The sequence below is a fragment of the Dendrobates tinctorius genome, unplaced genomic scaffold (genome assembly GCF_039654945.1).
Source record: "Dendrobates tinctorius isolate UK_male_01 unplaced genomic scaffold, ASM3965494v1 ptg000082l, whole genome shotgun sequence".
In the NCBI taxonomy this organism is placed as follows: Eukaryota; Metazoa; Chordata; class Amphibia; order Anura; family Dendrobatidae; genus Dendrobates; species Dendrobates tinctorius.
In genome coordinates this window covers 17,532,847-17,554,847 of record NW_027361750.1, presented here as the reverse complement: position 1 = coordinate 17,554,847, position 22,001 = coordinate 17,532,847, and the positions used below count along the sequence as shown (strand labels likewise).

General features: G+C 42.7%; 1 protein-coding gene across 2 annotated transcripts in view; it reads left to right on the top strand.

The window, feature by feature from the left end:
• The window catches only part of CHD7 (chromodomain helicase DNA binding protein 7), a 206,157-nt gene extending 190,338 nt beyond the window's left edge, over window positions 1-15,819 (top strand). For both annotated transcript variants that reach the window (XM_073583948.1, XM_073583947.1), the window contains 13 exons: window positions 856-985; window positions 1,070-1,142; window positions 1,289-1,346; window positions 2,081-2,306; window positions 2,388-2,596; window positions 2,710-3,384; window positions 4,485-4,645; window positions 5,510-5,737; window positions 6,565-7,008; window positions 7,252-7,473; window positions 7,590-7,730; window positions 13,522-13,626; window positions 13,827-15,819. In XM_073583948.1, coding sequence (XP_073440049.1) covers window positions 856-985; window positions 1,070-1,142; window positions 1,289-1,346; window positions 2,081-2,306; window positions 2,388-2,596; window positions 2,710-3,384; window positions 4,485-4,645; window positions 5,510-5,737; window positions 6,565-7,008; window positions 7,252-7,473; window positions 7,590-7,730; window positions 13,522-13,626; window positions 13,827-14,726 — 3,572 coding nt within the window. In that variant the 3' untranslated portion in view covers window positions 14,727-15,819. The remainder of the gene's footprint in view (window positions 1-855; window positions 986-1,069; window positions 1,143-1,288; window positions 1,347-2,080; window positions 2,307-2,387; window positions 2,597-2,709; window positions 3,385-4,484; window positions 4,646-5,509; window positions 5,738-6,564; window positions 7,009-7,251; window positions 7,474-7,589; window positions 7,731-13,521; window positions 13,627-13,826) is intronic.
• The last annotated feature ends 6,182 nt before the right edge of the window (window positions 15,820-22,001 follow it).

The window sequence follows — 22,001 nt, the reverse complement described above, 5'->3', positions numbered from 1 at the left end:
GGGATGCAGAGCTGGCATGATATATACAGTGAGCGATTCCTGATTATAATCCCAATTCTCTGGAGGTCGCAGGCGTATTCTCAGCAGCATGGCCTGACTAAAGGGGAGAATGATGGCTTATAAAACCTTTCATGATTACAGTTTGGCTCCAGGCTCTACAGCAGTTAGGAGAAGTGTGTTGTAGTACAAATCCTAATTGAATTGTGCTGTTCTGCCTATGTACGGCCGCCTCGTGCTCCTCTCATAAATGGGGGGCCTCAGCTGAGGCTAGTCAGATCTAAAATCATTCTCCTGCCGTGCACTGTTGGGATCTGCCATTTGCTATCTAGTCACTTCAGCCGGTTAGAAAAAAGGAAAGCAAGTGTGTTAAAACCGTAGAGAGAACAGTGTCGTCTTTCTGACATACATCACATGAAACCTAATAAGACAGGTTTGATGGCCTTTCATATAACCCACGTTAGCTGAGTGAGTGGGGAGGGAAGAAGAGCAGTTGAAAATGAAGGCCGGAGCTTGGCTGAACGAAGGCAAACAATGGATTAGAATAAAGGGTGGGCCTTGTGAAGTAGACAATGCAAAATAAATCATTATCCTACTGTTCTCTTCCTGTTGTAGATGAAAATCAAATATATAGACCATGTTCTTCCTGTAATTGATGGCTACTTATTCCTTTTTCCTTTCTTTGTGTTACTATAAGCTAGAGGTAATGGCTAAACCGCAGTTAAGATCAGGTGTAGAGCATTTGTATAAAAAGGCATAATCCTTCGGCCTGCTATACATCCGATGAAGTCTGAGGCTTTTTCATACTTTAATTTTTCCATTATGTGACCTGAAGTCTATACAATTATACCTGTGTAGGGTACGAGAAGTACAATTCCATGCGGGCCGACTCGACTCTTTGCTTCCTAGAAAGAGTAGGAATGCCTGACGCTAAGGCGATTGCTGCGGAACAGAGGGGGACAGATATGCTGGCAGATGGTGGAGACGGGTATGTTACAGTTTAAGCAATATTGCTCTAAATGTAAATGATGTATTTGGTGGTGACACTTGTTTTATTTTCTTTCTTTGACAGTGGAGACTTTGACCGAGAGGATGAAGATCCAGAATACAAGCCTACAAGGCTTCAGTTTAAAGATGACATTGATGTAAGTAGAGATCGTTACTTCTCGACACATGGAATTTTTTTGGAACACAATTGTAAAATATTTTGACAACTTAAAAAGGCAGAAAGTTACGAGCAGACTCTCTGTAAAAGCAATCATAACAATGCTTTTTTTGTTTTCGTTTTTAGGAGTTTGCCAACTCTCCCTTAGAGGATAAGGAAGAATGCATGGACGTGGACATGCAAGGTAGGAAATTCCCATTTTGTAGTGGTGTCATGCCTGTTCAAAGTTTCCTATTTTTTAAGGTTGATGATAGATGTATGTCCATCGAGATCAACCTATAACCTAACATGTTGATCCAGAAGAAGGCAAAAACCCCATGGGACAGACACTAAAAGCCCCATATTATGGAAAAAATTCCTTCCCAATTCAACACAGCTATCAGTCTAGCTCCCTGGATCAACACCCCATCACATTATTTAGTACCCATAACTTGTAATATTATATTTTTCAAGACAGGCCTTCGTGAATTTTTGTAGTGAATCAACCATTACATCATATGGCAGACATTTCCATCGTCTCACTGCTCTTACAGTAAAGAATCTGTAATTATGATTAGACCTTCTCTTTGCTAGACATAAAAGATGCCGTCTTGTCTCTGTTGCAGGCCTAGGTGATCAATATCCATGCTAGTTGTTACATCCTTACTAGTTGCATATGTGAGATTGAACTTCATACTCTATTCATTCACTATAGTGCTATTCTTTTAGTTTAAAGTTTCTATAATTGAATTAGTGTTTTTTAGCGCTATGTCTACATTCATATATGTGATGCAGCTATGAATGATTCATGTAGTCTGAAGTTGATCTGATAGTCCAAATGCGCCTTAATAGGCTCAACATGTTTGAATGCATTGGGGCTAAAAGTGACTCAATAACTGTAGAAACCGTAAAGGTTAATGCAACCTGTTCATCTTGCAGAAAAGAGTGGTGAAGACAGTGCAGAGGGCAAACTATACTGGCCCCATACCTCCGCTCTCACTACTCGCCTCCGGCGGCTCATCACTGCCTATCAACGCAGCTACAAGCGACAACAAATGAGGCAAGAAGCACAAATGAAGACGGATCGCAGAAGGAGACGGCCTCGGGAAGAAGTAAGGGCCCTAGAAGCAGAGAGGGAAGCAATTATCACCGAGCGAAGGCAAAAGTGAGTCTTTACACTTTTGTAGATCTTGTTTTAGTTTCCATGCCAACGGATGAATACTAACACAGCTTATATTTTGTGAAGGTGGACAAGACGGGAAGAGGCTGACTTCTATAGAGTAGTGTCTACTTTTGGAGTGATTGTTGACACAGCTAAGCAGAAGTTTGACTGGAACCAGTTTAGAGCCTTTGCCCGCTTAGATAAGAAATCTGATGAGAGTTTGGAGAAGTATTTCAACTGCTTTGTAGCAATGTGCAGACGAGTGTGTCGCATGTCCAGTAAGCCTGAAGATGGTATGTAACATCGTTGTAACTGTGGGAACGGTGACGTTTCACAGCTTTACCTAACGATCTTCAGTCTTTTGTTTGTTTTTTTTTCTACAAATTTTGTCTGTTTCTGTTAACAGATTTTTGTGATATTTCTATGATGATTGAGCCTATAACTGAGGAACGCGCTTCTAGAACACTGTACCGCATTGAACTTCTGCGCAAAATAAGGGAACAAGTTCTTCATCACCCCCAGTTGAATGAACGGCTTAAGTTATGTCAGCCAAGCCTTGACTTACCAGAGTGGTGGGAATGTGGCAAAAATGACAGAGACTTGCTGATTGGTGCGGCAAAGCATGGCGTTAGTAGGACGGACTATCATATCCTCAATGATCCAGAGCTCTCTTTTCTGGAGGCACATAGGAATTTTGCTCAAAACAGAGGCAATGCACATCCCAACATGCCCATCCTTTTACCACCTGGGTCTAGTTATAGTGATACACCACCCATAATGCCCTCCACTCCAGTGCGGGATGAGAAAGCTGGAGAGTTGGAGGAGGTAAAGTCTGAAAAGACTGAAGATGCTGAAGTAAAAGAAGAAGCTGAGGTTAAAGAAGAGGAGCCAGTGGAGTCTGATGAGAAGCCTGTCAAGCAGGAAAATGAACCTGAACTTGTCCCCGTTAAAGATGAAATTAAGGTCGGAGATTTGATACCAGATGTGGATCCAAAATCCAATTCTGAGAAGGGCTCTGAAGAAGACGACGAAAAATTGGATGATGACGATGACAAGTCAGAGGAATCCTCTCAAGCTGAAGGTACATCTCAAGTTTCATCATTTTTCTCTTTCTGATATACTGTCCTTTTGCAAGCTACATTGACCCCATGATACTTCAGCAGTTTTTATCCACTTGCTTTTTTAGCTGAAGTGATACATCAGCTTGCCATTTCCAGTAATAAAAAGAGGCAGGAATTAGAGTTCCTAATAAATTTCTTGGGTTGACCTGCTCTTTAATTTCTTGAAGACTCTTCTTAAAGTCCTTTTGTAAAGGACTATAAAATTAAACTTGCATGACTCTCCCTTTATTTTAAATTAAAAAAAATGCAGTATTGGAAAAGCAGACTGACTGGATTGGCCATGATTAGAAAAATATGGTAACTTTCTTTAAAGAAAAAAACAAAAAAAACACCACTGGCATGCTTAACTCACTGATGCTGGGTACACAGCTGTGTTTCCACCACTGACCTGGGTGTCTTGTATTGGCTGCAGCACTGACGTTGTGTCGACAATGTGGCAGTCAATCAGAGATCTTAACGGCTCTCTGTGGGAGCTTCCGTCTCAAGGGCAGGGCCGCTGAGCTCACTGACTGCTTTGATAGTGCTGTAGAGAATACCAGGCACCAGGACCAGTCGCGGGGACTCGACACTGAACCCAGAGAAAGTGTAGTTTAATTTCTTTTAATAGCAAGCCGAAACCAGGGATCAAGATTTTTTTGAAAGGAGACATTCCCTTTAATTTGTCTACAGATTGTGTAGTATGGCAGCTCAGTCCATTTTAAGTGTAAATTGACTGTATTGTAAAGTGTTAACACTTTATTGTAGAATTTAGCCATTTTGGGGGCATATCCACTATATCCGGTCTATAGCCACTATAGGGTACCCAGATTAGGGTGCTTTCACACTGTGTTCAGTGGCCGCATCGGGAAAAAGGGATTCGGCCTTATGCGCTGACTGGGCCATAAACCATAATGGTGCAGATAGAGCAAACGTGTGCTGTGACATGCATCGTTTTTGGGCTTGTGCGCCGATTGGAGACGGACACTCCTACATTTTAGACTGATGGTTGTGTGGCCTCTTCTGGGCTCCTATTTTGCATATATATAATTTTTCCCTCTATATTAATTTGTTATTGTTTCAGCTGGTATAACGTCTCAAGATAAAAACTTTGATGAAGAAAGCAACGCATCCTTGAGTACAGCAAGGGACGAAACTCGCGATGCTTTTTACTTGGAAGACTGCGATCAGTCTGGACTTCATATGCTTCGCGAGAGGACATTTTCCTTTTCTTTTTGGCCTAAGGTATGTGGCGGTTTGGAGTATGCAATATACTCTGTAGTAAATGGCTGTGATGTGCTCGCTGTATGTTTTAGATTATAATAAGGCAAAAAAGCTTCCTAATCACCATGACATTGCCATCTGGTTATAAAAACAAGACACTAATAGGCTTATTCCTGTGGAAAGGAGGCGGTTTGCAGCAGCTGTTGTGCTCTGGTTGTGGTCTTTAAGCAGTGTCTCTGTTTTGGGAGGTTTTGCTTAAATTGCTTAAAAAAAAAAAAAAATACTATGGAGACATGATAATGGGCCCAGAACAGTGACTGTTGCTTATGTGTATGCATTTTCGTGTGAAGCCACTTAGACATTTGGGAGGTGGGGGTTCAAAATAAAAGATTTTTTTCATTTCTAAATTGAGGTCTGTGTTGCAGAGCAAGTTGCGGTAAGTTTTCGAGGATTCTGGGGAAGGTTTTCTAATGCTGAACTTTATTAGTATTGACGCTAATGAGTATCCACTCAGAAAAGAAGGCCGGCGTGCTCTGAAGAACGCCAGCGAGTGCTAGATACTGGAAGCAGATGTTTCTTTCTTTGCTCAACAGCTGATGATTCTAAGAAACAATGCTCTACAGCCTCAAACAGTAGGAGTTCGGCGTATATGCAGACACTGCCTACGATTTTACCCCCCACAGTAACTTTTCTTTTGTCTCCAGAATACACAAGGTTAAAAGGGCTTCTTAAATTCACACGGGTTAAAAGAATGGTAACAAAAAAAAGTAGTAAAAAAAAGCTTTTCTGAGAAATTGTCAGGAATGGCTTTATTGTAAAAACAGAAAAGAGCGAGTGCAACTTATTTTAATTTATGTCATATTTGCTTTTCTTGGTATAATGCAGGATCGTGTGATGATCAATCGATTAGACCACATCTGTGAGACTGTACTGAAAGGAAAGTGGCCAGTAAATAGGCGGCAGATGTTTGAGTTCCCGGGGCTCATCCCCGGCTATACACCAACTACCGTGGACAGCCCGCTGCAGAAGAGAAGCTTCGCTGAGCTCTCCATGGTGGCCCAGGGCAACTTCAGTGGAAGTGAAGATATCAGTGCTTCACCACAACTGTCTCAGGCAAGTTCTGCTCGCTGGCGATTAGTGCATGGTCTGCATTTTTGTTTTTTTCCTGGAACATTACAATTTTTATGACGAAAAACAAAAGGTATTCTATTCCTAGTGCTCTTTGTGCATGTTTTGTGGCCATGACGTATACTTACTATGTGGACAAAGCGATTAGGACACACCTGTTAATCATTGAATCCATACTCTAGTCATGCCATCTACCTTAACATACATTTGCGGAAATATAGGTGCTTCTAAAGAGTCCACTGATACCAGCGTGGTCCTAATAATATGCCACCATTGCAATTCAGATGCCTGTGAGTGATAATATTGAAATATGGATGGGTTTAGGAACCACACAAACTTGGTCACAAAGAGTCAGACCACGCAATGTTACAGAGCAGGATTGCTGAGGTGTACAGTGGATGAATGTCACCCAAGCTCTGCTGACTCCATAAGTGCAGGATAAAAACTTCCTCTGGCGTCAACAAAAACTACATACCGGGAGCTTCATGTCACAGATTTTCATGAGTGAGCAGCGGCATGCAAGCATTACATCTCCAAGCACCATATCAAATAACCAACGAAGTGGTGTAAAGCCGCCATTACTGGACTCTGGTGTACTGGAAACGTGTTCTGTAGATTGACAGATTGTGCTTTTTTATATATAGAATGGGAGGTCATAAAAGCTTCTGTAAGTGTTCCTATCTTCATATCTACATGGACCATCATATTTCATAATCCTACAGTATGGTTTTAATTTCTGAATATTCTCTCCTGTAAGGTTTTTTTTTTTCTTTTTTTTTTTGTAATCGTAACCGTCCTCTGTCTGTTTCCAGGATGCTGCATTGACCCTGTCTGTGCCACGTCAGCGCAGGCGGAGGAGAAGAAAAGTTGAGGTTGAAGCAGAAAGGGCTGCCAAAAGGAGAAACCTTATGGAGATGGTGGCTCAACTGCGCGGATCTCAAGTGGGGGCAGAAAATGGACAAGAAAGTGTTGTGGATTTATCAAATGCCTCAAGGGAGGCAACAAGTTCTACCTCAAATTTTGCATCTCTTACTCCTAAGTTTATATTGCCTAATTCATCTACCCCTGTCCCTGATGCCTTCAAAAGTCAAATGGAGCGACTGCAGGCAGGTCTTTCTTGCACACCAACCAGGCATCTTCTCAATGGTTCGTTAATAGACGGAGAACCTCCAATGAAGAGAAGAAGGGGAAGGAGGAAAAATGTAGAAGGTCTCGATCTTTTGTTTATGAGCAACAAGAGGAGTTCATTATCTGCGGTAAGGGAACATGACAATACTACAGATTATTCTTAAAGTTAACAGGCCAACTGGGGTATCTTATTGCTTTCTTGAAAAAAATAAATTATCTTAAATGTTTTTGGATTTTTTTATAAGGCGTAAGACATAAGTTCTTAATCAGTAAAAACATTGCATTTACAAAAAAATTGCAAAATTTATTAAAGTAAGTATTCCCTTTATTATTTTTTTTTAATAAAATGTAACAATTTTTGACTTCTAAAGGAGGATACTGACGTGACCAAAGCATACGAAGAAGATATTGAAACACCACCAGCCAGAAACATTCCATCTCCCGGGCAGCTGGAGCCAGAAACCCGGATCCCGGTTATTAACTTGGAGGATGGGACCAGACTAGTGGGGGAAGATGCGCCCAAAAATAAAGATTTGGTTGAATGGTTGAAATTGCATCCTACATACACAGTTGATATGCCAAGTTATGTACCAGTAAGTAGGATAAATTCTCATTTCATAACGTTAAGCTCTAAATATGCATATTTTTTCCGTTTTATATAGACTGTTTTTTTAACTAAAAATGGTATTTTTTTAAATGTCTTTAACAGAAGAGCACAGAGATGTTGTTCTCCCCATTTCAAAAGCCTAAGCAAAAACGTCATCGATGTCGGAATCCTAACAAACTGGATATTAATACATTAACGGGAGATGAGCGAGTGCCTGTAGTCAATAAACGAAATGGAAAGAAGGTAATGACCATTGAAAAAAGTACAATTAGTCTACTAGAGCTCCACACAGGATGTTCTCTCATTCTTGACGGAGCAATAGAATAATTTTCCCGTCTCCCATGACGGCACACGAGAGAGGGGATCCGCCCAGTCAGGACAGGAACCCTACTGAAGATAAAAGGGCGGTACCTCTCCCTCGCTTCAGTTGGGTTTCCTGTCCTGACAGGGACCCGTGCTGAAGACAGCAGGTCACACTTACCTGCCCCTCTCCCGTGCCGGCATAGAAGATCAGGCTGGGCTCCTGAGCGCTGGGCGTCGGGATGGAGGAAGCGCCGTCCGCGGGTCCTCCGGGGCTCAGCGTCCGAGCGGGCGCAGGAACAGCACGGCGGGGGTCCTGGGGCTCTGGCATGGCTGCCGCGCCGCCCTCTCCCCCTCTGCCGGTGATTCCCTACTCTGGAGCAGCTCAGGAGCGTTGAGGGAGCGGCCGCTTCCGGGTCGCGCTCCTCTGACGTCACGCGCAGGGCACGCTGGGGAAGGGGCGTGCCCGCGTGACGTCGGAGGCGGCGCCGACAATCCAAGATGGCGGCGCCCATGGTGAAGAACGCCGATCGGTGGAGAGAGATCCCGGCGGTATGGCAGGGGGGGAGGGGCTATGGGGGTAACCGGAGGAGGCGGAGAGTGCAGTGGATCCCCCTTACATAAGGGGGATGACCACAGAAGACGCACTCATGCCCAAGGCTTCAGAATGGAAGTGGGGCAAGACGAGCAGCGTCAGCAGCAGCGACAGCAGCAGCGTCAGCAGCAAGACCTCTCGCCAGATGCCAGGCCGAGCCACCAACATACCAGGAGCAGTCGCTCAAGTGGTGGGAGCGGCAGTCATAAGCGCAATCGGCATGACTCCGGGACGTCCAGGAGAAACGTCACGAGTGCATCTGAGGAGCCTCCGAGATCGGTACCCCTGATTGACAGCGGTGGTGAGTGATCTACGTGAATGTCACCCTTATGGTAATGGGGTTCCATTTTTTCTGTTTGATCACTAGGGGGCGAGGAAGGCCAGCAGCAAAACCAAAAATAGAGAATGCGCCCTATGTAAAAACCCGCTGGCAGATCAGTGGCAGAAAGATCTCTGCGCTGACTGTATTAACAGGACTATACAGGAGGAGACCCCTGATTTGGTGACTAGTCTGAAGGAGTTAATACATCAGGAGGTGAAAGGTTCCCTAAAGGCAGCCCTTAAAAAGAAAAGAAACCGTAGAAGGAGCTCCGATTCAGAGGCCTCGCCAAAGCAGAAGGGGCGGGATAGATCTTTGTCCCCCTCCACCTCCTCTTCCTCTACGCAGTCCTCAGAATCCTCCTCGGACAGCGATATAGGCGGCCGTCCATGTTTCCCAACGGAGGACGTAGAAAAACTGGTCAAGGCCATTAGAGCTACAATGGGCCTTAAAGAAGAAAAAACTCCCAAATCATTAGAGGATGTAATGTTTGGAGGACTGGAGGAAAAGCGAAAGCGTACCTTCCCTGTAAATGATAAAATAAAAGCGCTAATTGACAGGGAATGGAAAAAGACAGAGCGGTCAGGGGGCTTACCTTCCACATCAAAGAGGAGGTACCCCTTTGACCAGAAGGACTCAGAAACCTGGGAAAAAGTCCCAAAAATTGATGGGGCTGTAGCCAGATCCTCAAAAAAGGTATCCCTACCATTAGAAGATTCTGGCGTGTTGAAAGACCCGCTTGATAAGAAAGCAGATGGGTTTCTGAAGCACATCAGGGAAGCTTCAGCAGGGGGATTGAAGCCAGCAATAGCCGGTACCTGTACCGCTCGTGCCCTCATGGTCTGGCTGCAACAAATAAAGGACCAGATCAAGGATAGAGTTCCTAGAGACGAAATTCTAGCTAATCTAACATTGGTGCACGGAGCAGCGGCTTTCCTGGCCGATTCCTCTGCAGACTCCGCAAGATTGACAGCTAGAGCAGCAAGCCTGTCAAATGCGGCAAGACGAGCCCTGTGGCTTAAAGGGTGTCCCGGAGATTTACCCTCTAAGCACAAGTTATGTTCCATTCCATGCGATGGCCAATTCCTCTTCGGGAAAAAACTAGAAGAGATTTTGGAGCATGCGGGGGATAGGAAGAAAAGCTTTCCCCGATTTCCGGGAGAACCTAAGAAGCAGCCCTTTCGGAGGAGGAGATTTAACAGGGGTCGTCCCCCGGGAGATAGAAAAAGCTGGGACTTTAAAGAAAAAAGAGGATCGGGCTATATGTTTAAAGGGCCCTCCACTTCCTCCAAAAAATCTCCCCAATGACATTGGGCCGGAGGTAGGGGGAAGGCTTTCTCTCTTCCTTTCCGCCTGGGCAAATATCTCCCCCAGTACATGGGTCCTAAATATAATCAAGGACGGCTTAAAAATAAAATTCATCCGTCCGCCCAGGCATACCTTCATAATGACACCCAGAAGGAAAGCCAAAGAGCAACAGCTGGCCCTGGAGACGGAAGTCTTGGGACTAGTGAAAAAACAAGTCCTACAGGAAGTCCCAGCGCCAGAAGAAGGAAGGGGGTTCTACTCCCCCCTCCTCTTAATACAAAAACCAGACGGCTCTTGGAGAACCATTGTCAACCTGAGGAGACTCAATCAGTGGATAGACAATTGCTCCTTCAAAATGGAGTCAATCAACACGGCCACAAAGATCCTGTTCCAGCATTGCCTCATGGCAGTGATAGACTTAAAAGATGCCTACTATCACATCCCAATCCATCGGGAGTATCAGAGATATTTGAGAGTAGCGCTCTATATCCAGGGGCAGGTGAGACACTACCAATACGCAGCCCTTCCGTTTGGCCTGTCTACAGCCCCCAGGGTATTCACCAAAGTGATGGCCGAAGTAATGTCTTTTCTGCGATCCAGGGACATAGTGATGGTCCCATACTTAGACGACTTTCTGGTAATAGGGAGGTCGGAATCCCACTGCACACTTCAAGTGAAGGAAGTAATAGCAACTCTAGTAGGACTAGGATGGATAGTAAACATCCCCAAGTCAAGGATAACCCCAGTAAAAGAGCAATCCTTCCTAGGGTTGATATTGGACTCCGAGCAACAACGCTGCCTCCTACCAGAGAGGAAAGTGACCAAGATAAGAGGCCTAGCTCGCACAGCAATACAAAGACCAAATATGACACTGAGGAACGCAATGTCCCTTTTAGGCTCACTGACATCATGTATACCCGCAGTAACATGGGCGCAGTACCACTTAAGGCAACTACAGTGGGAAGTCCTGTCAGCGCAGAAACAATTAAAAGGGCATTTAGAAGGCAAACTATGTCTCTGAGTGGCTGTAAGAGATTCCCTGCTCTGGTGGACTGTAGAAAAGAATCTAACAGCTGGTGTCCCGTGGCAAAAACCAGTCGAGGACATCATTACGACAGACGCGAGTGCCACAGGGTGGGGAGCACACCTGAGATCCCATACAATACAGGGGACCTGGTCCTCACTAGAAAGCGACCAGAATTCAAATGTAAAAGAAATATGGGCAGTGGAAAAAGCCGTGAAACATTTCCTTCCCTTACTTCAGGGCCGCCACACCTGGGTCATGACGGACAATCAGGCAGTAGTAGCCTACATCAATCATCGGGGGGAACGAGATCTCGGGGCCTCATGCAAATATCAGATCTACTCTTCCAGCTAGCAGAACAACATCTGTTATCCATCACAGCATTGCACATAAAGGGGGCAGAAAATATACAAGCAGACTTCCTGAGTCGCAGGCATCTAAGACAAGGGGAATGGTCCCTAAACCCCCGAGTCTTCCAACAAATAGTTCAGGCCTGGGGCAGACCAGAAATAGACCTGTTCGCTACCGCACACAACCGGAAGGTCAGGAAGTTCTGCTCGCTAAATCCAAGGGAAAACCCCTTCGCAGTAGATGCCCTACAAATACCCTGGAAGTTCATCCTGGCCTATGCATTTCCCCCGATAACAATGATCCCAGTAGTAGTCAGCAAAATCAGGGAGGATCGGGCAAGAATAATTCTTATAGCTCCTTTTTGGCCGAAAAGGCCTTGGTTCTCCCTTCTGAGGCTCATGTCAGTGACAGATCCATGGATACTACCAGAGATTCCAGACCTGCTTTCCCAGGGACCAGTGGTCCACTCTCAGGTGAAGGGCTTCCATCTAGCAGCCTGGAATTTGAGAGGGCGCTACTGAGTCGCCAGGGATTCTCTCCAGGGTTAGTCTCCACCCTGTTGAAAAGTAGGAAACCAATAACATCCCAAATCTACGGTAGAACGTGGAAAAAGTTTCTAGACTTCCTGGGGGAACCTTTAGGGGATGTAGCTCCAGTGGGACCTATCCTAGAGTTCTTACAGTCAGGGCTGCAACTGGGGTTAGCCACTAACACACTCAAAGTTCAAGTCTCAGCTTTGGGGGCCCTATATAACTGCAATTTAGCAGCCAATAGGTGGGTGTCCCGGTTCATTAAGTCCTGTGGCAGGTCAAGGCCGGTCATTATCCCAAAGATACCACCCTGGGACCTGAACCTAGTTTTGGAGGCTTTAACCAAAGATCCCTTCGAACCACTACTAGAGCTGTCACCAAAGCTACTTACACTTAAAACGGTCTTACTGGTAGCCTTAACGTCAGCCCGAAGAGTCAGCGACCTACAAGCTGTGTCTATATGTCCTCCTTATACACAGATCTTGGATGACCGAGTGGTTCTAAGACCAGACCCGACCTATCTCCCCAAGGTAGTCCAAAAGTTTCATAGGACTCAGGAGATCTCCTTGCCGTCGTTCTGTAACAATCCCAGAAACCCGGGGGAGCAAAAGTTCCATACATTAGATGTAAGAAGAGCCATAATACAATATATGTCAATAACTAGTCAGTGGAGGAAAGATCAGTCCCTTTTTGTAGCCTTTCAGGGTAGTAGAAAGGGGCACGGGGTAGCTAAAAGTACCATTGCCAGATGGATCAGGGAGGCCATTATGTTATCCTACTCCGCAAGTGGCGCTCCAGTTCCAGAAGGCATCAAGGCTCACTCCACCAGAGCCGTGGCTACCTCCTGGGCAGAGAAGGCTGAGGTATCGATTGAGCAAATTTGTAAAGCCGCTACTTGGTCCTCACCTTCCACCTTTTTTAAACACTGCCGACTTGATCTGTCTTCCTCTACTGACCTAACCTTTGGTAGAAGGGTGCTGCAAGCGGTGGTCCCTCCCTAAGGTGTCTTATTCTACAAAAGTCTCTCATGTGTGCCGTCATGGGAGACGGGAAAACACCAAGGTTACTTACCGGTAGCCGGTTTTTCCAGAGCCCATGACGGCACCTGTATATTCCCCCCCCTTTTCACTCCTTTGGTGTGCACTTTAGTTTGGGTGTTTTTTTAGTTAGATATAATGTGGTGATAGTTTTACCATGTGTACTAACCCGGGGGGCCGCTCATGCTCTGTAAACCAACTGAAGCGAGGGAGAGGTACCGCCCTTTTATCTTCAGTAGGGTTCCTGTCCTGACTGGGCGGATCCCCTCTCTCATGTGTGCTGTCATGGGCTCCGGAAAAACCGGCTACCGGTAAGTAACCTTGGTATTTTCTCATAAAAATGGGGTTTGTATTTTGACCGGAACACTTAGCTATAGTAAGTACTGAATGCTGCACATTTTATTACCATTCAAGCGATTGGGGCTCAATGGACGTCACTACTCCCATGAGGGCTCTGTTTCTTTCTTAATACGGTTGAAAAAAAGTCAAATTTCCATCAAGTTCAAATGTAAAAAGCTAAACCTGTTTTGTTATTGGCTATAATGTATGTTCCGCTCTTGTGCATTACAGATGGGCGGTGCAATGGCTCCTCCTATGCGGGATCTTCCTCGCTGGTTAGAAGAGAACCCAGAATTTGCAGTAGCTCCAGACTGGACAGATATTGTTAAGCAGTCTGTAAGTACATGGTTTTAACCTAGTTTATAACAAGCTTTTTATTATGGGCCGCTGAGTTGTGAACTTTCAGAACCATGATATCTTGCAATCTTCTTGTAGAAGAGTTGGAAGTAGACTTTGTGTTCCTTCATGTTTAGAGTTGATGTAGTCTTTCTTGCTTTCTGTTTTTCGTTGCTAATTGCAAGTATTTTCTATTATAGGGATTTGTACCAGAATCCATGTTCAACAGACTTCTGACTGGACCTGTTGTAAGGGAAGAGGGAGCTAGCCGAAGAGGTAGAAGGCCAAAAAGTGAAATTGCCAAAGCGGCTGCAGCAGCTGCTGCTGCAGCTGCAGCAGCTTCCACGTCTGGAATAAACCCATTGCTGATGAATAGTCTGTTTGCTGGAATGGATCTTGCCAGTCTTCAGAATCTTCAGAATTTTCAGTCTCTCCAACTCGCTGGTCTTATGGGGTTCCCTTCAGGTCTCGCAACAGCTGCGGCAGCTGGAGGCGATTCTAAAAACCCTGCCGCAATGCTGCCTCTGATGCTGCCGGGCATTGCAGGGCTGCCCAACATGTTTGGGCTTGGTGGACTTCTAAATAACCCCTTAGCAGCTGGTAGTGGCAATTCTACTACTGCTTCCAGTCAAGGTGAAACTGAAGATGGCACTTCCAAGTCTGATGAGAAGGCGGCAGAAACTGATGAGGACGGCAAAGATACTGAGAAAACTACAGATACTGTTAATGCTACTGACTCTGGCGCTGCTGCTGCTGCTACTACCACCACAGCTGGGTTAGCTGCAAATCATCTGGCCTTCAGTCCTTTCCTACTGTCCACCATGGCTCCAGGCCTGTTCTACCCATCCATGTTTCTACCTCCAGGGCTTGGAGGATTGACACTGCCTGGCTTCCCATCACTAGCTGGACTTCAGAGTGCTGTAAGCTCTAGTGAAGAAAAGGCCACTGACAAAGGGGAAGCAGGGAGTCAGGAAGCCAGTGATGCAGAGGAGAACCTGGACAAAACTGCAGATTCATCCGTTTTGGAAGATGAAACAGCACATGGAGAAGAAATGGACTCGCCTAGTGCCGGAGATGAAAATGACAAGGACGATGAATAATCGTCTCAGTTACAGTGTTCTAATTTTTTTTTTTTTTTTCAAGTGGTAGTCCTACTGTTTACACTCACAGTAAATGTCCATAACTAGTTTTTATAAGCTGTTCTGTAAAATAGTGTAGCAAAAAAAAAAAAAAGAAAAAAAATCCAAGTCATGTCACACGGATGTGTCAAAAAGGTATTTTGGTCATAAGTATTGTGCAGTGCATTATTTATAATTTGTTTTGGAGGACAGATTTTTTTTTTTCTAAAGGAAATTTACATAATGCGCTGCAGCGGTTTATTTTTATTATTTTTTTTACCGTTGGTATTATAAAAAAGCAGCGACTTTTTTTTTTTTTTTTGAATAATGGTGCAACTCGAAGGACAGGCTGCTTAAGGAATTATGAAGTTATTTATCTTTTTTCGTTTGTCTTTTTTATTTTTCTTTTGCTGTGAAGGTCAAGACGAATTTCTTACATATCATTTACCTTTTTTGACTGTATATGAGGGTTCCACACACACAAAACCGTTTCAGACAATCTCCATGATGTAGTGACGTCTCTGTCTAGAGGCACAGCAATACAAGGCAGCTGTTGAATGTGAAAAGTATCCTATTCATTATTTTTTTTCTTTTTTTTTTTTTTCTTTATCACACACTGCTAAAGTCGTTACAGGACAAAACTACAGTTAAATCGTCTCATGAATTTTATAATGCACTGGTTTAAGCATAAAAGTAAAATCAGGTACCTTTTTGTTTTTTCCTTTTTATTTTTAATTTAAAGGACTTTGTTACTTTAGCCACAAAGCTAAACAGCATTACCTCAACTCTAAAAACTAGCCTTGAAGTTTACAGACATGACTTTGTAAATGTTTGTGTTTATTTTTCTTCTCCTTTTTTTTCTTTCTTTTTTTTTTTGAAACTGCTATCATGTAAGATAAACTGTAAATTGCTGCCAACAGTAGTAATGATGCTTTTAATAAAAGTGATCCATGAGATGCAGTGATGTAATTAGAAAACGTAGACGTGTCTAGGGAAACCAAATCAGAACTGGTGTACACCACTTTATATTTTGTATTCACAATAGAAGCAAATACAGTATTATTGCTTTTGTATATTTTTCTTTTGCTATTTTTCTAGTCTGATCATTTTTTTTTTTTTTAACGAAAGCGAACTGTTTATATTGTTTATATGGCATCCGAGGGAAAAGGAGGACACGACAAATATATCTTGTGTGGTTCAGCGTTGCGCTCTGCGTGTGCAATGACTGCAATCCCCTCCAAACATCGCTAACCTGGGAGCTCTCCAGAAAACAAAAAGGTCTGCACAGAGAGATGGAGAACTCTGGGCAACAAAGGGCTAAAGGAAAATGAGGCTTTAATAGGCACAATATGTAGGTCATTTATCTGTGGTTAATGGGTAGAAAAACAATACAATGGTGTCGGCTAGAGACTGACTCACTGGTATTCTGAGCACTGTGCAGCTTACATAGCCAGCGAGTACTGTGCCAAATAAACATGCGATGAAAATTGACCCAGTTTTCTGACAAGCAGAAGCTGTCTGACATAAAGTATTGATTTTTCAGTATCCACTGACCTCTGACATTATTCATATAATGTGGTTACAGACCCATGCTATTCCCCAGTGGAACTGCACAATGCAGCAATCGTGCTATCGCCTTATGGTCACGATGAGAAGCTTGTGTGCCCCATGTCCACCAAGATACTAATTTAACACTAACCCACAGCATGCACTTCTCCCCCTGTACCGGCGTAAACACTGGCTTATCCAAAATTGGGTAAATGTAAGCTTGGTTTGGAATATATCTTAAAGGGGTTTTCTAGGCTTAAGACTATTTCAGCCAATATCGGTGGGCTTAGCTGACAGTCTAATGCATATTGGGGAGCTCCCATCTCTCCCTCCCTCAAAAGATGATAATGGGTGAAGGACAAGAGAAGAATACGTAATTTCTGATTACAGACTACCAATCGTTTTCTTCTCGCTGATGTAAGCCTATACCATAGGGTTATGGTAGCAGCTCTCATACAGTTAGATCCAGGAATATTTGGACAGGCACAGAATCTTTGTGATTTCAGCTCTGCAGCATGCCACTATTTTTTATTTAAAATGAAATCTCTTTGATGCGACTGAAGAGGAGACTTTAATGTTTAAAGGAGTTGAACAAAAATATCCAGTGAAACGTTTAGGAATTGCAACCATCTTCATTTCAGAGGCTCAAAAGTAATTGAGCAAATTTAACTTTACCAGAAATAAATTGTTCATTTTTAAGACTTTGCAGGCAATGACTACCTGAAAGTCATGTACATCACCAAACGCTGGGTTTCCTTCTTTGTGATTCTTTTCCAGGCCTTTGCTGCAGCTGTCTTCAGTTGTTGCTTGTTTGTGGATCTTTCTGCCTTAAGTTTTGTCTTAAGCATATGAAATGCTGCTCAATGGGGCTGATGTCTAGTTATACTTGGCCATTGCATATTCCACTTCTTCGCCTCTTGTGTCTTTGGACAGAGCTTCACAGTACAGATGGACAATCAACCTTACTTTTTGCTCAGATTCAACCAAATAAAGCATCGCCCTGCACACTTCAGCAATTCATCCGAATGCTCCTGTCTACAATCACATCATCAGTAAACACTAGTGACCCAGTGCCATTGGAAGCCATGTATGCCCATGCCATCACACTGCCGCCACAATGTTTTGTAAAGAAAAACCAACAAGAAAGTATTCGAATTTTGGTCAATAAAGAAGTACCATAATGTAATATTTAAAATTCTGGATAATAAAAAAGAAACAATATCTTCCTTATAAAAATACCTTTATTTAAATAGGGTAACAATAGTACACAAACGTGTCCTCTGTGTAAGATAAAATAAAAGTAATAATTAAAATTATATCAAAGACATAGCAGGCTGGCAAATCATCAATCCATAATATATATATATATGTGTGTGTGTGTGTGTGTGTATATATGTATGTGTATATATATATATATATATATATATATATATATATATATATATATATATATATTATGTAAAAACCCTTCTCATACAGATATGTAAATAGATATAGTAATACTAGGATTTATATATAAACACCCTAAGGGGAGGAGGGGGGGGAGGAAATGGAAAACTTATTTGAAGTGGTCTCAAAGTGTGACTGTTCAAAAAATAAAATGTTTACAATCGTGATCTTAATGAAAGTGCCAAGTGCCAAAAAAACAAAGTGCAATATATAGCGCTGTTTCAATAATAATATATATGGCTTTTAAACAAAAGTGCCAAGTGCAATATGTAAACAGACAAAAGTGTAACCATTCAAGGTGCCAATGTGCATATAACTGGGATTAATGATGGGAAGGAATGAGAAGGGTATATACCTGAAGCACAGCCTGCCGGTCACAGAGAAATACAGCCCCGACGCGCGTTTCGGAATTAATCCGGCAGCTTCGTCACCCCCTGACGAAGGATTAATTTCGAAACGCGCGTCGGGGCTGTGTTTCTCTGTGACCGGCAGGCTGTGCTTCAGGTATATACCCTTTTCATTCCTTCCCATCATTAATCCCAGTTATATGCACATTGGCACCTTGAATGGTTACACTTTTGTCTGTCTACATATTGCACTTGGCACTTTTGTTTAAAAGCCATATATATTGCTATTGAAACAGTGCTATATATTGCACTTTATTATTATTTAATTATTTGCAATGGTCACATTGTTTTTTTGGCACTTGGCACTTTTATTAAGATCACGATTGTAAACACTTTTTTATTTTTTGAACAGTCACACTTTGGGACCACATCATATACGTTTTCCATTTCCTCCTCCCCCCCCCCCCCCCCCTCCTCCCCTTAGGGTGTTTATATATAAATCCTAGTATTACTATATTTACATATCTGTATGAGAAGGGTGTTTACATACCATATTTATTTATATTATGGATTGATGATTTGCCAGCCTGCTATTTCTGATATATTTTTAATTATTATTTTTATTATTTTATCTTACACAGAGGACACGTTTGTGTACTATTGTTACCCTATTTAAATAAAGGTATTTTTATAAGGAAGATATTGATTCTTTTTTATTATCCGGAATTTTAAATATTACATTATGGTACTTCTTTATTGACCAAAATTCGAATACTTTCTTGTTGGTTTTTCTCAATATTTCGAATGGTCTACCATTCTTTTAGCTGCTGTATATAGTATAACTATTAGGATAATTATAAATATTTGACGGGTGTATATATATATATATATATATATATATATATATATTGCTAAATTCAGGTTATATTGGTATTAATGTTTTGTAAAGGATGTGTTGTCCTTTGGATCATGAGACATGCCAAGCCTTCTCCATACTGTGTTCTCTCATCATTCTGGTACAGGTTGATCTTAGTGTCATCTGTCCAAAGAATGCTTTTCCAGAGCTTAGGTTTGCTTGTTTAGATGTTTTTTGACAGTCTACTCCGGCATTTATATTTTTAAGGCTGATTAATGGTTTACACCTTGTGAGAATCCCTCTGTATTTGCTCTCGTGAAGTCTTCTCTTTATAGTATACTTAGTGAAACACCTACAGGTGCATCTTACAAAATTAGAATATCATCAAAGTTAGTTTATTTCAGTTCTTCAATGCAAAAAGTGAAACTCATATACAGTCATTACAGACAGAGTGATCTATTTCAAGTGTTTATTTCTCTTAATGTTGATTACGGCTTACAGCCAATGAAAACCCAAATGCCATTAACTCAGTAAATTAGAATACTTTATAACACCAGCTTGAAAAATGATTTTAAAATCTGAAATGTTGGCCTACTGAAATGTATGTTCAGTAAATGCACTCAATACTCGGGGCTCCTTTTGCATCAATTACGGCATCAATGCGGCGTGGCATGGAGGCGATCAGCCTGTGGCACTGCTGAGGTGTTATGGAAGCCCAGGTTGCTTTGAAAGCAGCCTTCAGCTTGTCTGCATTGTTTGGTCTGGTGTCTCTCATCTTTCTCCTGACAATACTCCATAGATTCTCTTTGGGGATAAGGTCAGGTGAGTTTTCTGGCCAATTAAGCACAGTGATACTGTTGTTTTTAAACCAGGTATTGGTACTTTTGGCAGTGTGGACAGGTGCCAAGTCCTGCTGGAGAATGACATTTCCATCTCCAAAAAGCTTGTCGGCAGAGGGAAGCATGAAGTACTCTAAAATTTCCTGGTAGACTGTTGCGCTGACTTTGGTCTTGATAAAACACAGTGGACCTACACCAGCCAATGACATGGCTCCTGAAACAATCACTGATTGTGGATACTTCACACTAGACCTTGGAAATCAAGGTCCCAGAGTCTGGGGGAAGAGTATAGAGGCACACAATCCAAGCTGCTTGAGGTCTAGTGTGAAGTTTCCACAATCAGTGGTATTGTCAAGAGGAAGATGAGACACCAGGCCCAATAATGCAGACGAGCTGACGGCTGCTATCAAAGCAACCTGGGCTTCCATAACACCTCAGCAGTGCCACAGGCTGATCACCGCCATGCCATGCTGCATTGTTGCAGTAACTGATGCTAAATAGCAACTAAAAGAGGACTAAAATCCTCCAAAAATTCAAAAGACAGCAGAAAAAAGGCAGCAATGTTTTTACCTTCCTTGGCCTCCAGACAAATGCACTCTCAGGGCGCAGCAGGCCCATGTAGTTAAGATGGCAGTAACACAGGTGCAAAAATACTGATGAGACAGCCACTCACTACCTACCACTCCATGGAGGGGGTGGCTGCTTAGTATGTGATTGCATAATGAAAACTGTATGTGGCGCTGCAAATCATCCAGGTAAACTGTGGTGCCTGTTCATATGAGATGCATTCTGAAAGCACTGGGAAACTTGGATGCTATACATAACCATTGTGTAAACAGCGCCACATACAAGTCACCCCCTCCATGGATTGGTAGGTAGTGAGTGGCTGTCTCATCAGTATTTTTGCACCTGCGTTGCTGCCATCTTAACTACATGGGCCTGCTGCGCCCTGAGAGTGCATTTGTCTGGAGACATAGGCAGGTAAAAGCATTGCTGCCTTTTTTTTCTGCTGTCTTTTACAGTAATTGATGCAAAAGGAGCCCCGACCAAGTATTGAGTGCATTTACTGAACATACATTTTAGTAGGCCAACATTTTGGATTTTAAAATAATTTTTTCAAGCTGGTGTTATAAAGTATTCTAATTTACTGAGATAATGACTTTTGGATTTTCAATGGCTGTAAGCCATAATCATCAACAGTAATAAACACTTAGATCACTCTGTAATGACTCTAATATATTTTGAGTTTCACTTTTTGTAATAAACAACTGAAATTAACTTTTTGATGATATTCTAATTTTTTGAGATGCACCTGTACTTCTGGAGATTGTTCTTCACTTGGGTGGATGCTGTGAAGGGGATTTCCTTCACCATTTCAACATGGAAAGGATTTTGCGATCATCTACAGCTGTTGCCTTCTGAAGACACCCTGGCCTCTGAGTTCCCAAGCTCACCTTTTAACTGCTTAATTGATGATGGGTTAGTGAGGAAATGGCTCATGCAGCCCATTTAAAGAGTTAGATAACTGTTCAATTACATTTGGTTCCTTTATAAAAAGAGAGAGCTACATATTATAGAGCTGTAATTTTTAAGTCCTTACTAAAATTTGGATGTGAACACCCTCAAATTAAAGCAGAGATTAACCACTTTAAGCCACATTGAATTTTTAACTACTGTATATCTTGTGTGTTTTGGTAAACAGCTAAAATGACAAAACTTGGTTTACTGTCCTAATATTTTTAACCCGAACTGTAGATTCACACAGGAGTGGTCTGCAGACAGTACACATGTATGGAGGTGTCAGAAGAGATAGCTGTTAACCATCTCTCCAGACTCCTCCACACATGCTCTATCTTTACTGTATGAGGAGCTCTTGGTGTATAGAAGATCTCTTCTTAAGCAGAAGTATAAGGAGCCAAAGAGGACAATTGTTTTGACAGTGACTGTTCGCAAATACTGCAACTGAGCTCCTATTAAAGTGAACGTGATTTGGATCTGCAGTACCTTGGACCTGCCGTTAGACACAGCTGATCGGTGCGATGAGTTAATGTTAATTGACTCCTGTGACCCGGTCCATCGGTGATGTTGGTAATCTGTGGCCGCTTGAGGAGCCATGAGAATGGCCTCTAACCTGATGGCATCTGCAGCTCTTATTTTGAATAGCTAGCCTATTATGTCTTTGTTGTTGAAGCATGGCGCACCATGCCGGCTTATCATG